Below are 20,487 nucleotides of genomic sequence, written 5' to 3'. Positions count from 1 at the left end.
GCATCTAGTTTGAAAACGTTTGAGTTTACGTTTTGAATTACTTTATCGTATCTATCCTCAGTAGATCGTTATTATGGAAGTGTACGGTTTGAGATATTGGAAAAGTAATAAGTATAATCAAATTTAGATGCCATTTCAATTTTATTTCTCCAATTACAATGGGTTTCTCTCAACTGTTCTTAAGGATCTTAGAAAGAGCAAATAAATTATTCTACTTCACACAATCCTTAGAGATTTCAATTTACATAAATAGATAAATAAATAAATAAATAAATATTTTCTTACATCGAGTGCTGCTTTCTATACACCTATCAAGGAGCGTTCTCTAACCTCTAAAACCCTCATAGGTTGCTTGATCAACATCTTAGGTTTCACAGCTGAGTAGAATGTTGGTTTCCCATACTTAAAATGAAGGTACTTAAAAAAGGTTGACATAGTTTCTGGTTCTGTTACTAAACAAGAACAATCTGGATCAAAAACTATTTGTTCCCTAAAAATAGGCACCACAGGAGCCACGATCTCCTTTTCCATTTCAGAAACAACCACTTTTTGCATAGGCTCCAAAATTTTCTCCGTACGAGTAATCTTCTCAACAACAGGTACGTCAATCTCTTTCGGTGAAGGTTGGACGATGTTTACGTTGGTTTGAGAGCCACCTTGGCCAGGGTGGATCACCTGGACAGTCTTGGTGTGCTGTGGACCCACTATCACGTTTGCAGAAGTTTGATCGTGTTGAGGCTGAATCACGTTCACAGTTTGAACTCCTTGCGAACCTGGCTGGATACTGAGAGTTTGAACAGAGTTTGGAGCCCGGATGCTGAACGTTTGAAGAGGTTGTGACCCTTGGATGGTGAAGGTTTGGACTTGAGAACCTGGTTTGATGCTGAAGGTTTGAAGAGGTTGTGGACCTTTGATGCTTAGTGTTTGAACTCCCGGAGAAACTGGCTTGATGTTCAATGTTTGAACAGGTTGCGAACCTTGAATGTTAAGTGTTTGAACAGATTGTGGAGTTTGAATGCTGAGAGTTTGAACAGATTGCGAATCCTGGATACTAATAGTCTCAGAAACTCCTGAATCCTGATTGATACTCAAGGTTGGACTAGACTGATCTTTGATACTGAATATTTGAGCAGGTTGTGAAGTTTGAATATTGAGAGTTTGAACAGATTGTGGATTCTGGATGCTGACAGTCTCAGAAACTCCTGGAGCTTGTTTGATATTCAAACTCTGGATATGTTGTGAAGGAGTTTGAATACCGAAACTCTGAGCTTCTCCTAATACTTGGTCCATTATGAATACCGACTTTTTGGATCTTTCGGTGTCTTCTCCAGTCTGTTCTATCTCTAGCTCCTTCTTGTTTAATTCTTCTTTGATTTCTTCTTTCTTCTCCGCTGTAACTGCTTGACATATCGTCAAACAAAGTAATGAAAGTACGAAATACGTGTTAAAATACATTTTGTTGAATTTTTTGTGCGTTTCTTCGTGAAACTGTGAAGATTCTGGAAATGAGGCTGGTTTTTAAAGGAATCCACGAGATTTTCTCGGCACGTTTGATATGGAAACCACTCACGTTTTGAAAACACGAGACTGTGCTGACCGTGCAGAATTTCGATGCTATCAGGTCACTTGTTGACGCTTGCCAGTGTATTCAGTTCGGTCGAGCTTCCACTGCGTGACATTCACGCATTTCCGTTATTTTGCTTTTTATTTTCATGTTTTTCATTGTATTTAGACGTATGTTTTGACGATGTTACTTGTGATACCGTGAATCGGTCCAGCATTAAAGTGTTCAGGTAGGGATCGCAGTGTCGTTTGTGTTCCGTCAAGTTTCCGTTGTAAACTTTTTCAAAGTAAACTTTTATTTTTTCTAAATAATAGAAATTTTCGAATAAATAAAAAATTTTTTAAACATTCGACTTAAAAATTGATTGTGTAATGTAATGGAGACTAAATTTCCCTTGGAATACTATTCATATCAAAACTCTAAAAAGTTATCAATAGAACAACATCCTAGAAATATTTTAAAAATTACAGAAAATAATAATCTAAAAAATTGGCCTACTTTTTCCTAGGGATCCAAAAAGAATATAAAAATATAGTTATATAACTCACTTTTCGACAGTCTTAGTCTTAAGAAGATCAGACTAACAACAAGAGCTCAGGTCTATTTCTACCTCTTTATAATCAAACATTTTACTGTAATATCTTTAAAAAATTTTTTCAAAATCATCCTGTCCTTTCACCACCGTTAATAACACGTTAAATCTTTGGTAATAAGTTACAGAAATAGAATTGGACGAATTAAGTAAAGTAAGTGGATAATATTTTGCAAAAGTGAAATGACTTCGAGACAGGCGGCATGAGAAAATAGATTGGCAAGAGAAGCACTTCCTGCGGCTGTACTTTACTGTGGCGAAACTCTGTTATTAATTCCTTCTGTATCACGACGTAACGTCGATACACGTGCACGTAATTAATTAGAACGCGAAATCACGATTGCGACTCCTAGTACCTCGGAATACGTGTACCAATTACACGTGTGAAGGCTCTACTTTGTTTCCAGGACGACTCTCTTACTGTCGTATTATGCATGCACTGCGGAAAGAAATAAACAGACATTCCCTATCGGCCGCTGATTGGTTCCACGGTTTAATTACCACTTTCCCGACCTTTCATCTTGTTCCACTTTTTATTCTGTCTCGACAGAAAGTATTGCATCGTCTTTCCAATTCTGCCTATTCGATACACGTCTCATCTTTCCTACTATCTTCGTCTAGAGTCTTGAAAATGAACGTTCGAGAAAAATATATTCTAGGGAATTTACTAACGTACTAGATATCTGTTTTATTATATTCACTGAAGAAATAACCACCACTATCGTTATTATGAATTCTAAAAAATATTGGTCACTGGAAATTATTTTCTAATAAAAATTCAAGTAACTACGAAATAACCAAAAAATAAAATAGCTATAAAATGATCAAGTATAACCTTATACATATACTGTCCAGTCTCTAAGCTGTTATTATAATGTGTGGCACAATCTGCTTTCTTGAAATAGGTACCCCCGACCGAGAAAGTTATGTCTGACTCGTATAACTGCACGCTGGGACCACCGTGGGTGAATGTCACGCTTTCAAAGATGTATAAAAACGAGAAGAAGCTGCTGTATCCTGTGAACGTCGGACGTAACATAGCCCGTGAATCGGCGCCGACGTTCTACGTGTTAGCAAGCGATATCGAGCTTTACCCGAATCCAGACTTGCCCGCGAAATTCCTCGAGATGATCAGAAAGAGGGATCAACCCGCCCTCTACAAACCTAACCCCAAAGTTTTTGTATTGTCCATCTTCGAGGTGGACGAGAAGAGTCAACCGCCTAATAATAAAACACATTTGGTAAGTTAGAATTGGAAAACCTTGGAAATTTTTAATGTTAGAAATATTAAAGTATTCTTATTATATATATATATAAGAACATTTTATATTTTTAATGCTGGTATTTCAGTATTAGCATATTACAATACATGTCTTTAAATAAGCATATTTATCAATATTTAATCAGATGTTGAAATATTGGAGAAGAAAGTCACTAGATTGTTACTGTTCTATTTAACTCCCATGTCAGATTGTACTTTCAATCTAAAACTTTTATTTTGTGTTAACCTTTTACGTTGTGACATTCGCATACAGCCAAATGCCGCTATGCAACCGTTCACTACAGGATTTTATTTTAGTCCACGCACGGTATACCAATAATATGCAAAATATCCAAAAAGCTGAAGATTAAATAACTTAAATAATTAATATTCTTTATTCTAAAATTTTATTTACGTTTAAAGCTATTAATTACTCATTGTTACAAGTTGACCTCAATTACATTTACCCCAAAATAACTTAATTTCACCTCAGATATAATCTAAATCTAACCTAACCTAATTAGCATTTTGAAAAGAAAAGAAAATGTCGACGAAATCTGCTAATAAGACCTCGATAAAAAAATGCGAAATGTCTGCACCATCGTTATAAAATCTTTATATCATTCTTTTTAAGCTGGATGCAGTGAAAAATTGCATGATGGAACGTATTTAATTGCCGGTGAGAAGCGATCTTCACGTTTTTTAATCAGAGAAATACATTTTGCTGAACTTGGTTCATTCGCATTTGACATTTTAGTTAAAAACTGAACTTGGAGCTAATTAAACGGATAGGGAAGAGCACAATGACGGCTGCATAATATCCGACAATGCGTTAAATGGCATGAACGCGAGGGTCGTTTAATCAGTGGCGCTTCCTTTGACCGTGGACCTTGATACGTACAATTAGCAGCGTTGCTGTGAAGTGCAGCTGGTCGCTGGCCGCACTTCTATGAAACATTCAATTCAATTCCACCACTTCTATGCACTATTCAATTTCATTCCATTTTTTCAAACGTCGAACAAGCCTTATTTCATTAACCGTGATACACGCTGCCTCTTGCCCCCTTTTTTCAAAGCATAAGCAGAGAACTGCGCCTCTTCAAACGGTGGTAAAACTGTAATTAGAAACGGTGAAATTATAGTCGCGTAAGAAGACGTTGAACCCGGATACTTTTGTAAAAAAATGTTGTAAAACCGTTATCCTTCCAATGAATTATTTTTATGAGAGAATTATATGAATTGTGATAAAAGTTTCCAATGTGAAAATCACTTTTTCGATTCCAAATTTTCAATACTCAATATTACCGTGAATTATATTTATCTATTGTCGATTTCTTGTTAGTAATATTATGAAAATTATAATAAATAATTTTCAACTTAAGAGTCCTTTTTACCTTGCTAAATTTTCAATTATAATCAAATTAGTTAATTCAATTTCAATTATAGTCAAATTAGTTAGTTAATCAAATTATAAATTATGAGATAGCCACGTGTTTCTGAAATAAACGGTGATTTCTATATATGTGAACTTTCAACGTATTCTTGAACAACATATATATGCATATGTATATATATAGTAGTAGATATATATTTATATCTACTTTATATACTTAAAAATATGTTTTCAGAAATTTAAAAAAATAAAAAATGTATTCTTTTCGTATAAAGAATAATGAAATAATTTAACAAATAATTCTCATTTCAGGTTCAGATGCTGAAGGCCGGCACGGCAATTCCCTTCCACAAAAAGTTGTGCTCCGGCTGTCATAACGTTCCTCGAAGTAAAGAATGGCAAGAGGCTGCGGAAACGGAGGATCTTCACGTGTTTCACGTCGGCAAGAGGACTGGCAGTTTCGTTCATTGGGAGCCGATTTTCATCGGGAGCAATAATGATCCTCTGTACGATGAGAGGCTTAGCTGGGAAGGAAAAAGCGACAAAATGACACAGGTGCAAATGATTTCCGGCTTGTAAAACAACCTGTGTCGATATAGTCACGACCTACTTTTATTTTTACTCAAAACTTTCAAAATATTCGGTAGAATCCCAGGCAAATATTTTTTGTTTCGCAAAAGATTCATGAATTTATTTTCGCAATATCAGTGAGAAATAATTTGATGTAGAAAGTGATCTGACACTTTCAGAGTTAATCTACGTAGAGAATCTATTCGCCCCTAAATTCGTGAAAGTGTAAACCGTTTATAAAAAAAAAATATTTCAACATTTGATGCACTAACAAGTATGAATTCTTTCAAAGAAATTACCGCCAATGCGTTTCATATACTATGAAACGAAAAAGACGCCATTTGTAAGAAAGATTTATTGATCAATTCTAAAAGAATTTCACGTCATATACACCAAGTTCATAAAGTTAAAAACGGTAAGAAAAGGAAAAAAGGGAAAGAAAAGAAAAATACATGCAAGATTTGCTAAAATAAGATATCGACAGTAATGCATGGGAAAATAAAAGATGACGGAAAAACCGTCGATTCACGTAATATTCATAAAATAACCTCTCCAATGCAATTTCTCTGAATCATTAACCCAATTTGACTTTCGTTTTAGGGTTACGCGTTGTGCGTCCTTGACTACGATTTCCTCATCTTGGACAACGCATTTCTGGTCCATCGTCCAGGCATTAAGATCTTCAAGAAGGATGTTCATCGGGAGATGCTGACAGCGAAAACAAACGCTTTGATAAGAAAGATCATCGTTCCAGAGTTAAAAATTCTTTATGGAACGAGAAAAGGCTGTGCCGTGTAGCCCGTGGAGAAACGGGCACAGCGAGTGCTCCACAGGTGTTTTCCAATTAAGTGGCAGCACCTGAGATCATTCTTGACACCAAGAATGTCCGAAGCTCAGCAGAAGATCAACGGCGGTCATAGCGCTCAAAGACTCGTTTTAATCGCCCGTGACCATAAGGACCACGCTCGTCAGCCATTTCTGGCCGTTTCCGGTGTCGAAACTAAGTTAAAGAACGTTCAGTGTGACTAACAGATGTCCACGATTGAAAATGATGCCAATTGAACGGTGCCGAAAGTAATAGTTACGCAGGTTAGGTTCCGAGGACGCAACCTCGCTAATGTTCTCTCCTCGCTGAAGCAACAACGACGAACCTTTTTTCACCTCTGAATGTTGTTGAATGTTCCAAACGATTTCTTCAAAATACATGGAACATCAATAAAAAGGTTCTTATTATTGCTTCGATGAGGACACAACTTATGGTTTCAAACTTCTCCTATGATCGTTAGTTCCTGCAGTTCCTCCTCGTTTCTCATCGCTGACTTCTTCATCTTCTTTGCAGTACAAAAGTGTGATGGCAGCATTAATTACAAAAAAGAGGGAATATTAATGAAAAATCGATTTGTTCAGAGAGACTCAAAGAGTAATATAAAAAATTTTGCTTTCTCACGATGATCATGTTACGTAGTTCGTCTTCGTTATGAAAGGATCTTGTTGCGCATATTTTCACTTGAGAACGCGTTAGGGCGAACAATTGTACATATTTAGCGTTTTAAAACGGTGCCTCGTATATACTTGTACATTTACAAGAGTGTTGTGTGGTTTGTCGGTGAACGCGTGCATTTTTTTTCTCATTCCACGATTTCCCCAAAGAGGAAACGGAAGGCGTTTCTAACGCGAACGACTGTGGTCATAAAAACATGCCAAAAAGAAAAAGGTACACTGCTCAAGTCGACTAAGGAACACAATGTTCGCATAATGAGAGAAAGTATCTTTACTTTTTAATTGCTATTAATATTATTATTTGGAGCAGTGGATGTTAATAACCAAACAAAAACTCTGTAGCTCAAATTTGGATGAAAACTGCATTAGACTCAAAAATTTGGTTTCTATAACTCCCTAGAAAATTTATTCTAAAAAAAATGGAAATTATTAGAAAATTATTTATTATACCAGTGTGCAGAGTTTTGTAGAATTTACTGCAAAACCGACTGAAGCCGACGTTTTGTCGACTTAAGTTTTAATTTTATGCATTTACATGAACATATTCGAAGCAGTTTTTCGTTGTTTTTAAAGTCAAGTATCTTGTTTAAAAAATAGAAACATACGAAACCAAATATAACTACTAGGTAGTGGAACGAAAAAGATATGAAAAAGGATGATCCATTACGCACTTGAACAACACGTATGAACTACCCTTATATTTAATTAACGATATAGTTTCGTTCTTGAACGAATACCGTGGTAAAAAAAATCAAACAGGGACTATTCGCGAATATTTTACTCTCCCAAGACTGAAGAAACATTTGATAACAGTTTACTAGAACATTTATCCTAAAGATCTTTAATTAAAGAACGTCAAGTCATTAGTTATTTAATGGTTCTTTTATTATAGTATAATCAATTAAGGCTAATATATTAACCTTTCTTTGTATATCTTTCTTCTATGTCTGATAAAAATGAATTGGTGCTTCCAATGCTAGATAACAATTACAGCAATCATGAATGGAACGTTGCATTCGCTTTTACCATTAAAACGAACATTGCATTATACAAGATTTCTCATAATTAATAACAAAATCGATAATTAGATGATTTTACGTACAAAAATGAATCAAAAATATAGAATAATTTTCTCCAAGCTCTCAAAATTTTTTTTTTCTTTGGCACGTAAAACCGCATCTAAATTTTTTATCATTATATATAAGAAATAATAAAAAATATTCATAGAAACGTAAAATATTTTTAATAAGCAAGGAATTATTTTCTCGGCTTTTATAAATACAACTTTCAACACAATCAAAATTTAATTAGACGTATAGCTCACTAAGCTTTAATCCCATTTTTATGAAAAATGAAACCCCGGATTAAAGAATGTTATTCCACATTTTCAATTTAGTTATAGAATGGGGAATTGTTATCGATTTTACCATTGATTATGAGACACTTTGTATACAATTGAAATTGAAGAGAGTAAAAATAAGTCTCGTGATGAATTTCACTCATCATTTGGTATCATTTCCCACGAAATCGTGCAAGATCTATTTCGTAACTGTACATTATTTGTGCTAATACTTTTACTCGATAATTACTGGCGAGGATTACGTGTGCGGAATATGTTAAAGAAGGAAGGCAAGAATTTTTATGCAATTGCTATTTGGTGTATCATTATACGAGATCAATTTGAAAAACTCTTCTTTATGAATGTATCGAATGGTGTATGAAAGGACAATGTAAATATCTCTATATGTTTAAGTATAAGTACATAAGTATGACGTAACTGGTACTACTTTTACACGATTTATCAGTCATTAAATGGGAATTCGAAATTCTAAAAAGATATATTATCATGAAATGTTCGACGTATCCAAATATTTGTGAATTTTCAGTAACATTATTTTTCAAGCCTTATAGATGATAAATCATAATATTTTATCGAAGAAAATAGCATAATGGTACATATTTATGTTTGCTATTTTCGATAATCAAAACTTTGTATGTATCTGAGACGGCTTAGTTACTTATATCAAACAAAGTAGTATTCCCATTTTCTATTTTATTTATCATGTAAAGCCAACAAAAGAGAATGCCATTTTTAATGTAATACTTTTATTTAGCCATTTAAATGTTATATGTATATTTTTCACCTTGTGAAAGGTGGGAAAAATAATGATTAGGAATGAACTTTAATTTTTAATTTTTATTTTAATCAGATTGTGCAATTGATTTCCATCGTAATGGATACCGTGTCAAAAAAAAAAAAGATTATCAAACAATGACGGTAAATGAGTGAGATAACAATGAAAAATGTGCATATTCTATATCATTAAGGATATTTTCATTAATGAAAAAACTAAGTATGTATTTTTAAGTAATGAATTGTAAATAAAATTTAGAATCTTTTCCATAAGAGTAACTCGTTATTTAAAGAATAAATAACTTTTTTAATGTGAGTACTCTTAATGGCGTGTAATCATATGCAGTGCACACACACATATAACATTACATACATATATTTGCAATATTTTTTTTATCACCGCCCCGTATAATCTGAAAAAGGCTATACACGTGTACATATGATCTTTCATGATAATAAGACTCATATAGCAAATGAGTTCAGTGAAAGATTCCTCAAATGATATTTGAGATGAATTTTTAGGGAAAACGAGAGTCTGACTCGTATTTTTGTGATAACCCTAGGGCACAAACTGACTACTATTTTAGTAATTATGTTTCACTGGTTGTAAAAAAACAAATTCAATTCTCTAGCAAATTATTTAACTTCTAATAACAGTGAAGAAAATTTCATTTCTACATGCGGTACTTGAGTCCTCTCTTTAAATTTGTAAGCCTTCTCATGAATTATTTTATTTCTTTAGCAAGAAATTACGTGATCAGAATCTAGCAAGGATAACTTATGACAATTGAACGAATCATAAAATATCATTTGCCATGATCCATGTATGAAAATATTAAACAATTTTTTTTTTAAATTATTTTTTCTTATTATTGAAAATTTAGTAGACGATTCTTATAATGTTCTATTAATATAAATAATTTGGGAAGAAATAAAATTGTAGGTGACATGGTATTTTCACATACGAAAAGAGGGTGATTACTTTATTTTCTTGAAAACTCAGAATTCTATGAAACAAGTTCCTTTCATCCTCTTGCCTTTTTTTCCATTTATCGGGGCTTCGCAATCACGTATAATGATTGCTCATAAGTAATAACGTGTATTCTGTGCCTTATCGTCTTTGTCATTTAATGCGTATGCGTATACATATGGTGCATGAGAGTGTGTTTGAACTGAAGCACGTTAAAATGCTGATTCAATTACTCTAGATAGTTAATTGTAATAATAAACGAGTTTCATGGTGTAATAAATCTTTGAAATATTCATGGCTACAAAAAGAAAAATGAATTACATTTTTAACATATAATCGATAATGCATAATTAATTATTGTTACTAATTCTTCTAATAGCGTAGTAAATTTTACTGTACCACATCGTTACATTGAATATTTTAACATCTTCCGATTATTAATTCTTTAGAGATTCATTAAGATATAATTAAATATTTTACAAAATTTTCTTCTTTGTATGTAATTCATTTTTTTTTTTTTTTTAATGAAATATTTTCAAATGATTTGTAACACTTTGTGATACATTTTATTATTATGATTAACACATTGATGAATTCAATACACTTTTTGTAATAACAAGAAAAGGATTAATATTTCTCCTTTTATTGGATGTTCAGTCTGTTATTGTATCAATTTTTTTAAACTTCATTGATTGTATACTGAATTAATCTTTTTTAATTAGGCACTTTTATATAAATGAGTACCAGGCTGCGAAAACATTATAAAACTATGGAAAAAATAAATAAAATTACATATATGTATTACAAATACTAATGATACAAATTTTCTGTGTTGTTACAGTGTTGTTCGTAAAACAATGTATTACTCTTAAATAATTTTAGACTATGATCCTTTATGGCAATTCAAATATATTCAATTTGATGAAAACTTGTAACAATTTCAGCGTGTCATGAAAATTAAATTAGCAGAATTGTGCAATCACACCATCTTTTACCATATTTGTAAAAATATATAAAATCTGCTTTCATTGTCAATACATTTCATTATCAAAAAATTGTTTTTACATTTTGGCATAGATGCATTAAATAATTCAGTGTTCTTAAAATGAAAGTTTGAATAATCAGAATTTGATATAATTCTTAAAATTTACACTAATTATTAAATGAATGTTTTCCTTGCATAGAATTCTGAAAGATATATTAAAATAATTAAAAAAGATAAATATAATGTTAAAAAAATAGTAATGCATACTTTCTAGCATACATCTTAGGTTTTCAAGTTTCAGTATTATCTTGTAAAATTACAGATAACTTTTATAAGCTTTGGATATTCTATCTGTGAGTTTAATAACAAAAAGAAAAAAAGAAAGAAAAAGAAAAAATGTGCACTTTGTGTTAGATTATATACAAGTATGTATGATAATTCTTCTAAGGAATCATATTCTGTCGCTTCTTATATTTCTATTTACATTGTAATCCATCACCAATACTGTATTCGGATATCTTTGTATGAGTGATGGTTTCAAAACAAAGAGAAAGTATTTATTATTGATATATAAGTTAAATGAATATCTAGCATGTACATTGTTATGTATGATATATAAATTAACATTATACCTTTAAATGTATGTGTATATGAGCTAAGCATATTCGTGAAAATGCCTATAAATAATATTATGAAATCACAGAAAAAGAAAAATCTGACTTACTTGTGTCTCTGTATATATGTAAAATTGTATTTTTTCAAATAACAGCATAGAAATATAAACAATCGTTTAAATTATTTTTGAAATATCCAATTTGCATCTCAGTACCATATAAGTTTGCTCAATTTTATTTTATTTAATAACTGCATAATTTCAGTCTTCTAAGAAGTATCTAAAACAATAGAAAGAACAGTGAATTAATTTGATTCTGTACTTTATTAAGAATTGTAAACTTTTTAAACATTTTTATGATAACATAAATAAATAGATAAATATATTTTCCGTAATTCAAGAGTTATATTCAAGTTTCTAGGCAAAGTACAACGAAGGCTTATGCTGGTATTCGCGAAGAAAATATTTGCTAAAAACATTTGTATATTTCAGTTTATTTAATTAAAATATACAGATTTGAAACGTGATCACACATTTGTTCGAGTATGCCTCCTTCAACCTATGCTTAACCTGAGATAAACCGCTATAAATTTCCACTCTCTATACAATTCTGTCTTGCTCTGTTAAATCTTATTTCTTCCTTTTCCCGTTTATTTCGACTCTCAGAGAAAATACTTAGTTTTTCTATTTATTTGTTTTTAATTCACGTTCTATGTAACGAATGTTAAATCTACAAGCGCAGAACTAGACGGATCCTTTTTTCCTCGTCCACTTCTACATTTCATTTCCTTCGTTATAATTTCTCATGTATATAAATAAACGCTAGCGAAGATTTTCTTTATGTCTCCTATGAGCACAATCATCTAAATCTTTTTTTTTTAATTGTATCTACATGTTCACGACTTACAAATATATGCGTTTTTATTTTACAATATGTATGTATATATATGCGTCTATATACTTATATATATTTACATACATATACAGTATATCTATATGTATAGATAGTGCTACTTGATCGCATGCACCAAGAAGAGATAGTGAATGTCCTTACTTTATATATCTCAGATTTTATCTACCTTATAATATATTTCCTTTTTATCATTTGGTGTTTATATTTTCACTGGGTAACAATGAAAAAATTACTTTCTTCTTGGCTCATGATATATGTATGAATACACTTTATACATATATATATACAAATTTCAATGGTAACTATTGTAGGCACGTGTCATTATTTTCTTTCCTTTATCATATTATTTTCCTCTCTGTTTTTTGAAATAATTATGTCTCTCTCTGCACTGTCTACAATGAAACGGAAAGATATAAAAATATTGATAAATTCGTACAAGCATACGCTTCTGAATGTCTTCATTTTCTTTTCTCGCTTGGTCAAATAATTCCAGAGAGATGGTAAATTTTCATCAAGTATGATCACTGTACTATTTCTATAAAAAATATTCCAACAGATAGAAGTCAACTAAAAATCATGTTACGAATAATCTTATTTTAACATAAAACACCCTCTAATCTTTAACAAACATTATTCTAGAGGATATACATATGTATATGGAACAAAATTGTAACACGTGCATGAGAATTTACCATCTCAATCTCTCTGACCATATTATTACTTCAGCACACATGCAACCAAACTTTTAAAATTATCCTGAAGTTTCACGCTATTCGCAAATTTTAAATAAACTTAAAAATAATCACCGCATTCGCAATAAATGAAAAAAAAGCCTCCAATAGAATATATTTCTATTTAACGATTTAAGCACACAATTATACGAAACATCTGCATCTCGAACATCATTTTAACGATTCACTGTTCAACACATCTCTAATTTTACGAACTTCGAAAGGCGACTCTTATAAATTTTTGCGAGCAAAACGCGACTCTGCGAGCCGTTCTTTCTCAGTACCTACGGTCTGCTGTGTTTCGCCTATAAAAATATACATGAACCGCCTCCTTCTGATCGTTGCAAAATCGGGAAAAAGCTAAAATTTGTTGAATAATTATTGTATATCCATAAAATAAATTTTTCAATTCTTTCACTCAACCGTTCGTTTTCTCTTTTTTGTAGCTGCTCTAAATATAATCTAAATTTTGTATCGCATAACAGTCATTTTTTGTACCGCTTCGTACCAAGATAGACGCTATTCAAAATTATCGTCGTAATTACGAACGACTAAATACTTACAATAGTGAATACAATAGAATCGAACTACCTACGAGTCCCTTCTTTTCTTTTTTCCTTATTATATCGAAAGACTTTCTTAGATTTTGTGCTGCCATTGTATAAAGTTAAATATCAAAATTTCATAATTATACACGCCCATTTTTCCTTAATGTCGATTGAACGAATCTTGAACAGTCACCTCCATGCTTGGCCAAAGCGGATCGCTGATTTACGTACCTACGTACTAAATATTTTCATTTTTTTTTAATCTTACTGTAAGCAAATCACATTTTCTCTTTAATGACTCGTTAATCCTCTTTGAAAGTCGCTCCCACGTAAAACACTGGAACATTTAAAGGAATCATTCAAAATAATTTCTACAAATCACATACGCACTCTGTAGTTACAGTTATCCTTTACTTCTTTTACTCTCATACTCACACATTTTATACATATGTTCGTGTTCTTTATCTTTTTCTGTTTCAAGCTTCCTCAAACACTATAATTAACATTTTAACAAGCTAGTAAAATATTAGAAAGCATAGAATTAAGAAAGGAATCATTCAATATTAAGCTGACAATTAATGAGATATGCCGCCTTATTGGTTTCGAAAAGTTGGAAATTATTTAAAAAGAATTTTTTAACAGAACCTGTTTTAAAACTATGCTTTTCGATCTAGTACCCAACAGGTCTTAAGAGATATTCACGTAACAAATTCAAGTTTTTACAAATTCTCCTTTACAAAATCATCTACAATGTATTGTACAATCTCTCTAATATTTTAATATTCGTTATACATTACATTGTAAAAGTTCTAACTCTACTTATGTTAAAATAGTAATTTCTTGTTCCAATTGTTGGTAATACTGGGTTGCAACTGGTTTTGTAATCTTAAACAATAATAAAAGTCTTAATATATTATGAAATAATTACTACATAAAGCAAATGTTTAGATTATAATATTTATTTTAATCCTAGAAGGTGCTATGCTTTCTTAAGAAAATAAAAAGTAATAAAAATGTACCTAATTAGCTTTCTGATGGCAAAATCTGTTCAAACAAAGTAGCATGATGATTTATTACTTGAGAAAGAGGAATATTTTACTCAAACTTGAAAACCGATAACACTAATTTCTGAAAATCAAAAACTATTCAAAAACTATCACTACGGCATGAAAAAAAAGAAAATATTGTTACATTCGGGAAATTACATACGTGGATAACAGTGGAGATATTCCAATGTATAAATTACAATCTGCAGGAATAGTATATACAATTGGAAAGAAATACGCATGCAATTTATGGTTGACGTGACAGTAGAATCTCAATTATCGAAACCCCGATTAATGGAACGATCGATTAACGAAAAATTCGATTATTGGAACATCGATTATTTAACGGAACGTTCGAACGGGTTGTCTAAGATGTAAGCAAGAGAGATATGTGTTTATGTTCAATGCGTGTATGTATGTTGTGTTTTCATTTCGGTTATGCTTCCTCTTTCTCTCTAATCACTATTCATTGTATGTAGGTATGTACGATGTCTTTGGGTTATTATTAGCATTTATAGATTAGATCCTATTAGTAACGTTCTTATTGCTTACTACACACTCAGAAGCATTCGTTGCTTTAAAAACGAGTTTAAGATGGTTCGAAGCACAAAGAGAGAGAGAGAGAGAGAGAGAGAGGGAGGGAGGGAGAGGGAGATAAATAGATAGATAAAGATAGAGATAAAGAGAGACAGATAGAGTACGGCTGCTGAAATAATAACATTGAAAAAGTCGCCCATTTGGCAGCTAAGTAAGATTGGGAGACAAAAATGAACAGTGAAGAAAATTGTTAAATCTTGATTCAAAAGCTTTTGTATTTGTGTAATACTAATATATCTGTATGTATCTACAAAATATTTCACATTAAATGATTTTCGTTCGTATAAAAACAGAGTTACTCGATTATCCGTATGGACGTGCCATGTCTTGTTTTGGATAATCATATTAATGTATGCATTTTTCCAAACGGAACACGAAGAAATACGTTACACTATTCAATTGATTCTACATTATTGCTATATATCTTTCAACATGTGAAACTATGCAAATATGAAAAATACGATCAACTCTTGACCCGTAGTGTGCCGTGGAAGTAATAAAACTTTACTATGTATCGATAAGAAAATTGTTATCCTACTTAGTATCCTCATATACTTATTACTAGCAAATTGTTTTAAGAAGAAGTTAAAACTATTCTAAAATAGGAAACGATGGAAATCGTTGATGATTCTTATTTTTCTTTGCTTTTTTTAACAATTGGTCCGTAAAATGCAAACCCAATTTCATCGAGACGTTTGGAAAATTGAGACAAGAGCTTGCCTATAGTAGCTTCAAGTTTCAAGATAAAATGCAACAATATAAACGAGAATAGTTAATCTCTCTCGGCTAGATATACCTTTCCATGGAGATGAAAAGCAAGACGCAAAGTGGAGAAAAATTTGGTGAGGGTAAGAAATAATACCCTGTTTAATGTAACAAGCAGTGTAATTAATGTACGTTACCCTACCTCATTTTCCAAGGCGTTTAATGCGAGATCGCGTGCTTAATGACCTAGCACTTGGGTTATAGGGTGATTTGACTCTCTTAGCCATTCCGGAACTAGAGTTACATCCGGTGTTCGTAGAACTAATCGTAGAGCAAGCTCCGTTCCCAGTATTACTGCTAGTTTGCTTTATACTGGACGACAAGGAGGAAGACCTTACTCTACTTGACTGTAGAAATCCATTATTACTAGAATGCTTCAATTTACACGGTAAAGAGAGTCGACTTTGCTTTACTATTCCATACTGATGTACTAATTGTGGAGATATCGTGTGACCAGTTATGTCTACATTACGTGAACGTAGTGTTTTTACAGGTGTCGCTGCGATAGTATCCGACCTGGAATAAAAACAAATATAGATATATCAGGTAAGGAATTGCAAAATCACTTCGCGCAAATGCAAGCTTAGTTTACACGAGTTTACACTTTTTACAAGTTAGTAGACACGATAAAAAAAAGATCAAACGATAAGGAAACTAACCTGAGCCAACGTTGCGGAACAGTCGTATTATCTGAAGAACCTATAATAGACACGGTTCGCTTTATCCTCCGCTCGTTACAATTATTCGATCGATTACTTCTTCCCTGATCCCACTCTCTTGCGCTGAGACTAGCGGCCCACAATTGTTTCAACAGACCTTTGATAGACGGCCTTCTGATAGCTTTCACTGGCGTAGCTTTTTTCTCCAAATTTCTTTGGAAGCTATTTAGCGACGGTAGCCTTTCCTGTACAGGTACAGTGGTAGCAACAGCCGTAGAACGAGCAATGTTGGAATCCGTGCTAGGCCAGCTCATACTACCACTCGCGTCCTTTGTGGCTTGATTCGCTGGATCATTCTCATCGACCGGGTTCGGACGATCCTCTGAGCGCGTCCTCCTTTTAACGCATGGTTCTTGTAACATACATGACTCCTCAATCGTGTTAACTACACTCTGTGATATTGCACTGTGTCTTCGTTTAGTAGCAACAGCACTACCGCTCGTTTTGCTCGTCGAATTTCTCACACCTTCCTCCGCCATGTTCCCCGATACCGACACCTTTGTACTACGCGATTTAAGTCTAGAATTTACATATGTTTTCGTTTCCAATGAAGTAGAATCCCCCAAAGTATTTCGCGGATGTGCAGCTAAGCTGAGCCTTCTCGTGCTTCGAACGTCTCTTCTTGAGGTTGAGAATAATGTTGTCTGTCTGTGACGAGATCCATTTAATATGTTAGCTTTTACTTCGTTCTCATTACAGCTAGTACTCGCTAGAACTACTTCATTGCTCTCTGTGGTACTAGTAACGACTGTGGAAGAATGTGTACCATTACATTCACTAGAAAATGCACTTTGGTGTATCACATTTGAAACGTCAAGATCGTTTTTCATTTCTATCTCAGGTGATTGTCGAGATGATCTCGAATTTTTCTGCTCATTTAGTGTATTATCTTCAGTTGTCCTTGTTGGTTGTCCCTCGATGGTCTTTGTCTTTTCTACTTCTGCCTCAAATTCGAGACTATTTACTTCTATACTGTTCTTTAATATTTCATTGGATGATAATTCTACAGGTTGAACATTTCCATCGACCAAATTTTCTGAGATATCTGCATGCTTTTCATCTTTTTGATATTGATTTTCTTCAATTTTTTCTACAGATGTACATATATTATCCACATACGATTCCTTTCGATTCCCCTCAATCTCATCTGAAAAAGCTGGTATAGATCGGTTAAGATCAACATAATGATTTATTATAGGAGAAGGCCTTGGTATGCTTGGAGAGACTTGATTACAGTCGTGTCTTGTTGGGGCTTCTGCAAGCGTAGCTGTAGGTGTGTGCATAGTACGATGTGTCACAACACACTCTTTCTGGCTCAATATAATCTTGAAGAACCAAAAAAACAAATTTGTTTGACAATATAACCAACATCTTTCTTTATATCTTCCACATCATTTTTTTCCTTTTTTTAACGATATTATTAAAGAGTGGAAGTATAATATTTAATAATACATACCTCACTACGAGATGGACCTGGTGGATCTAACATTAATGTAACCACGCTTGTATTATCTGCACGTAGCCTCTTTAATGACCACTTTTCCAAAGCTCTATCTACTAGACTTTTCGAAGGATTTATCCATAGTTGAACATTATCAGCTTGCTGTTTAAAATAGGAATTACAAATATGTCTTTGTATGTTTAATATCTTATTCAAGTTCCTTTTAAACATACCCCATTACATGTTTGTTGAGAAGCAATCAGATGTTTCTCATTATGTCTATCTGCAGCTTGGACAATAGCCACTGCAGCTTGAGGTGTCAACATATTCCACAAACCATCTGTTCCAAAAATAAGGCAACGATGTGATTCCACATCAATCGCGACTACTTTAACATCTGGTTCTGGAGACACAACAAATGTGTTCAATTCTGAGTTATAACTCCAAAGATCACCTATAAAATACATGGTTGTTAATCATCTAATGATCCATACATTCTTATAGGTTTTTCCCTAATATTTTAATAGTAATATACCTAAGGATCTAGCAACAGCAAGAAATGGAATTTCATCTATATGAGTTGACCTTCGAACAGGTCCTTTGTGCCCAATACGAGGTCTGTTCCAAACAACTCTTGGAACACCAGACTTGCTAACAACTTTACCACCAGATTCACGTATCCTCATCATTTCTGGCCCACTTTCCGGCTTATGATCTTTGGTCAAAGCTTCTGCACGCCATTGAGGATCACCGTCTGCTTGGTATCCCAATATTATGCCAGAATCTCCTACATGACCCAGGTAAATTTTACCTTTACGAATGAAGGCTATACTAGCCGTGGTCCCGGCCGTAGATGGTAATCCGGATGCGGTTCTCGGCCACTTGTCTATCACAAAAATGCATTTTCGTCAACATATATTTTCATTGAGAATTCCTGTTGAAAACCACATTCTACGATTCTTTGCTTCATAACGAACAAATTGCCCATAGAAAAACAAAAGATATCGAATATTTTCTCTCAACTACTTTTTCTCAGAGTTCGAACTTTCAGGTTAGCTCGGATTACATAACCTAAATTCTAACCTAATCGGGCACAGGTGGTGGGGGAAATACGCGGGACAATGAGAGAAATTCTTCAAAAAATAGTAGATACATTAAATTTCTTTGTAAATACGCGTGAAAAGTGATGAGATTTGGCGGGAAACGAGTGAAGTAGTAGAAATAACGGAACAAATGGCGGAAATAAGATTCTTACCAAGCTCCCGCCACATCGCATAGTGCGTGTTCACGTATCCGTCTTTGATGGCTCGCAGCACATCCTCGTCCCGATCGCTCCAAAAGTTCTTCTGCTTGACGATAACATTCATCAGGTGTTCCTTTGCAAATGTGGCAGCTTCGCCGCCGCCGTGGCCGTCGAATATCCCGAAGAAGGCATACTCCAGATCTTTGTCATCCGGTGTCGATTGAAAGGCCACGCTGAACATGTCCTCCATGTACTTACGACCGCCCTGATTACAATGTCCGGTCACTCTTAAGTTAACCCCAATACTCAACGGCATGATGGAACACGCCGGTGACCACGGGATGTCAAGAAGACGAAAGTCTACCACTTCCTTTAACTACGCACTGTTTCGACACTCGACACGCACAGGGAACGGAAGCCTCGTATTTACTGGGTAGGTCTGCGCGTAGCTCGAGGGACGCACACACACTCCAACGATCATGGCCCCACACGGCACAATGACGTTGCGCGCACCGGAGTAGGGCAGGAGGGGTCGTCCCCTCCACGATTTCACCGTCACCAATGCGCCTACCACTATACTCCGTCGTTTCTCGAGAATCTTCAAACCGAGTGCTTTTGAGCAACGCAATTTATTTAACTGGGAACCTTCCTTAACCTATAAACACATCTTTATTAGTCTACCTTAGAACTATAGAAAAATTATTTATTATACCTTAAGAGATAGAAGTAATCCTTCAAATTGCTACAGTATAGTTTGCAGTTATAATGTAATAGTGGTAACTTCTGAACATTTTAGGTTTTATACCGAGCCCTGCTACGTCCTTCCTTACGAGTTACTTTCGACTTGATAAATTTCTTAAGTTTCAACTATAAATATTAACTACCTATATAAAACTAATTCT

The 20,487-nt window shown here is 33.5% G+C and overlaps 3 protein-coding genes across 8 annotated transcripts in view; 1 reads left to right on the top strand and 2 right to left on the bottom strand.

The window, feature by feature from the left end:
* Positions 1-8,997, top strand: part of LOC122576365 (beta-1,4-glucuronyltransferase 1) — a 57,787-nt gene extending 48,790 nt beyond the window's left edge. For both annotated transcript variants that reach the window (XM_043746551.1, XM_043746552.1), the window contains exons 4-6: positions 3,062-3,397; positions 5,123-5,365; positions 5,981-8,997. In XM_043746551.1, the coding sequence (XP_043602486.1) occupies positions 3,062-3,397; positions 5,123-5,365; positions 5,981-6,178 (777 nt within the window). In that variant the 3' untranslated portion in view covers positions 6,179-8,997. The remainder of the gene's footprint in view (positions 1-3,061; positions 3,398-5,122; positions 5,366-5,980) is intronic.
* On the bottom strand, positions 63-4,784 carry LOC122576369. 3 transcript variants are annotated; one of them, XM_043746559.1, is made up of 2 exons: positions 4,319-4,784; positions 63-1,867 (listed from the first exon to the last, which is right to left on the bottom strand). In XM_043746559.1, exon 2 carries the CDS (start codon positions 1,453-1,455, stop codon positions 301-303), a length of 1,155 nt encoding a protein of 384 aa, XP_043602494.1. In that variant the 5' UTR covers positions 1,456-1,867; positions 4,319-4,784; the 3' UTR covers positions 63-300. The 3 variants fall into 3 exon arrangements, with proteins under 3 accessions (XP_043602494.1, XP_043602493.1, XP_043602495.1); XM_043746558.1 differs by lacking the exon at positions 4,319-4,784 and adding an exon at positions 2,992-3,076; XM_043746560.1 differs by lacking the exon at positions 4,319-4,784 and having other exon boundaries at positions 72-1,499; positions 1,571-2,286.
* A 3,059-nt stretch (positions 8,998-12,056) lies between the features above and the next one.
* On the bottom strand, positions 12,057-20,436 carry LOC122576361 (protein phosphatase 1D). Of its 3 annotated transcripts, none has more exons than XM_043746543.1 (8): positions 20,298-20,436; positions 19,598-20,240; positions 18,878-19,228; positions 18,576-18,796; positions 18,358-18,504; positions 16,842-18,226; positions 16,325-16,698; positions 12,057-14,659 (listed from the first exon to the last, which is right to left on the bottom strand). In XM_043746543.1, the coding sequence occupies exons 2-7, from the start codon at positions 19,899-19,901 to the stop codon at positions 16,326-16,328; spliced, it is 2,781 nt and encodes a 926-aa protein (XP_043602478.1). In that variant the 5' UTR covers positions 19,902-20,240; positions 20,298-20,436; the 3' UTR covers positions 12,057-14,659; position 16,325. The 3 variants fall into 3 exon arrangements, with proteins under 3 accessions (XP_043602478.1, XP_043602479.1, XP_043602480.1); XM_043746544.1 differs by having other exon boundaries at positions 12,057-14,111; XM_043746545.1 differs by lacking the exon at positions 12,057-14,659 and having other exon boundaries at positions 15,365-16,698.
* Between the last annotated feature and the right edge of the window lie 51 nt (positions 20,437-20,487).

Source organism: Bombus pyrosoma, linkage group LG16, assembly GCF_014825855.1.
Source record: "Bombus pyrosoma isolate SC7728 linkage group LG16, ASM1482585v1, whole genome shotgun sequence".
NCBI classification, from domain to species: Eukaryota; Metazoa; Arthropoda; class Insecta; order Hymenoptera; family Apidae; genus Bombus; species Bombus pyrosoma.
Note: the sequence above shows the minus strand (reverse complement) of the source record. Positions and strands in the feature narration are given on the sequence as shown.

Excerpts from the sequence above, each read along its gene's own strand:
- LOC122576361 (XM_043746543.1), bottom strand. The coding sequence starts at position 19,901 with ATGCCGTTGAGTATTGGGGTTAACTTAAGAGTGACCGGACATTGTAAT. Across the intron at positions 18,797-18,877 it reads TGCTGTTGCTAGATCCTTAG|GTGATCTTTGGAGTTATAAC; the intron begins GTATATTACTAT and ends TGTATTTTATAG. Across the intron at positions 18,505-18,575 it reads CTCAACAAACATGTAATGGG|CAAGCTGATAATGTTCAACT; the intron begins GTATGTTTAAAA and ends TATTTTAAACAG.
- LOC122576369 (XM_043746559.1), bottom strand. The coding sequence starts at position 1,455 with ATGTATTTTAACACGTATTTCGTACTTTCATTACTTTGTTTGACGATA.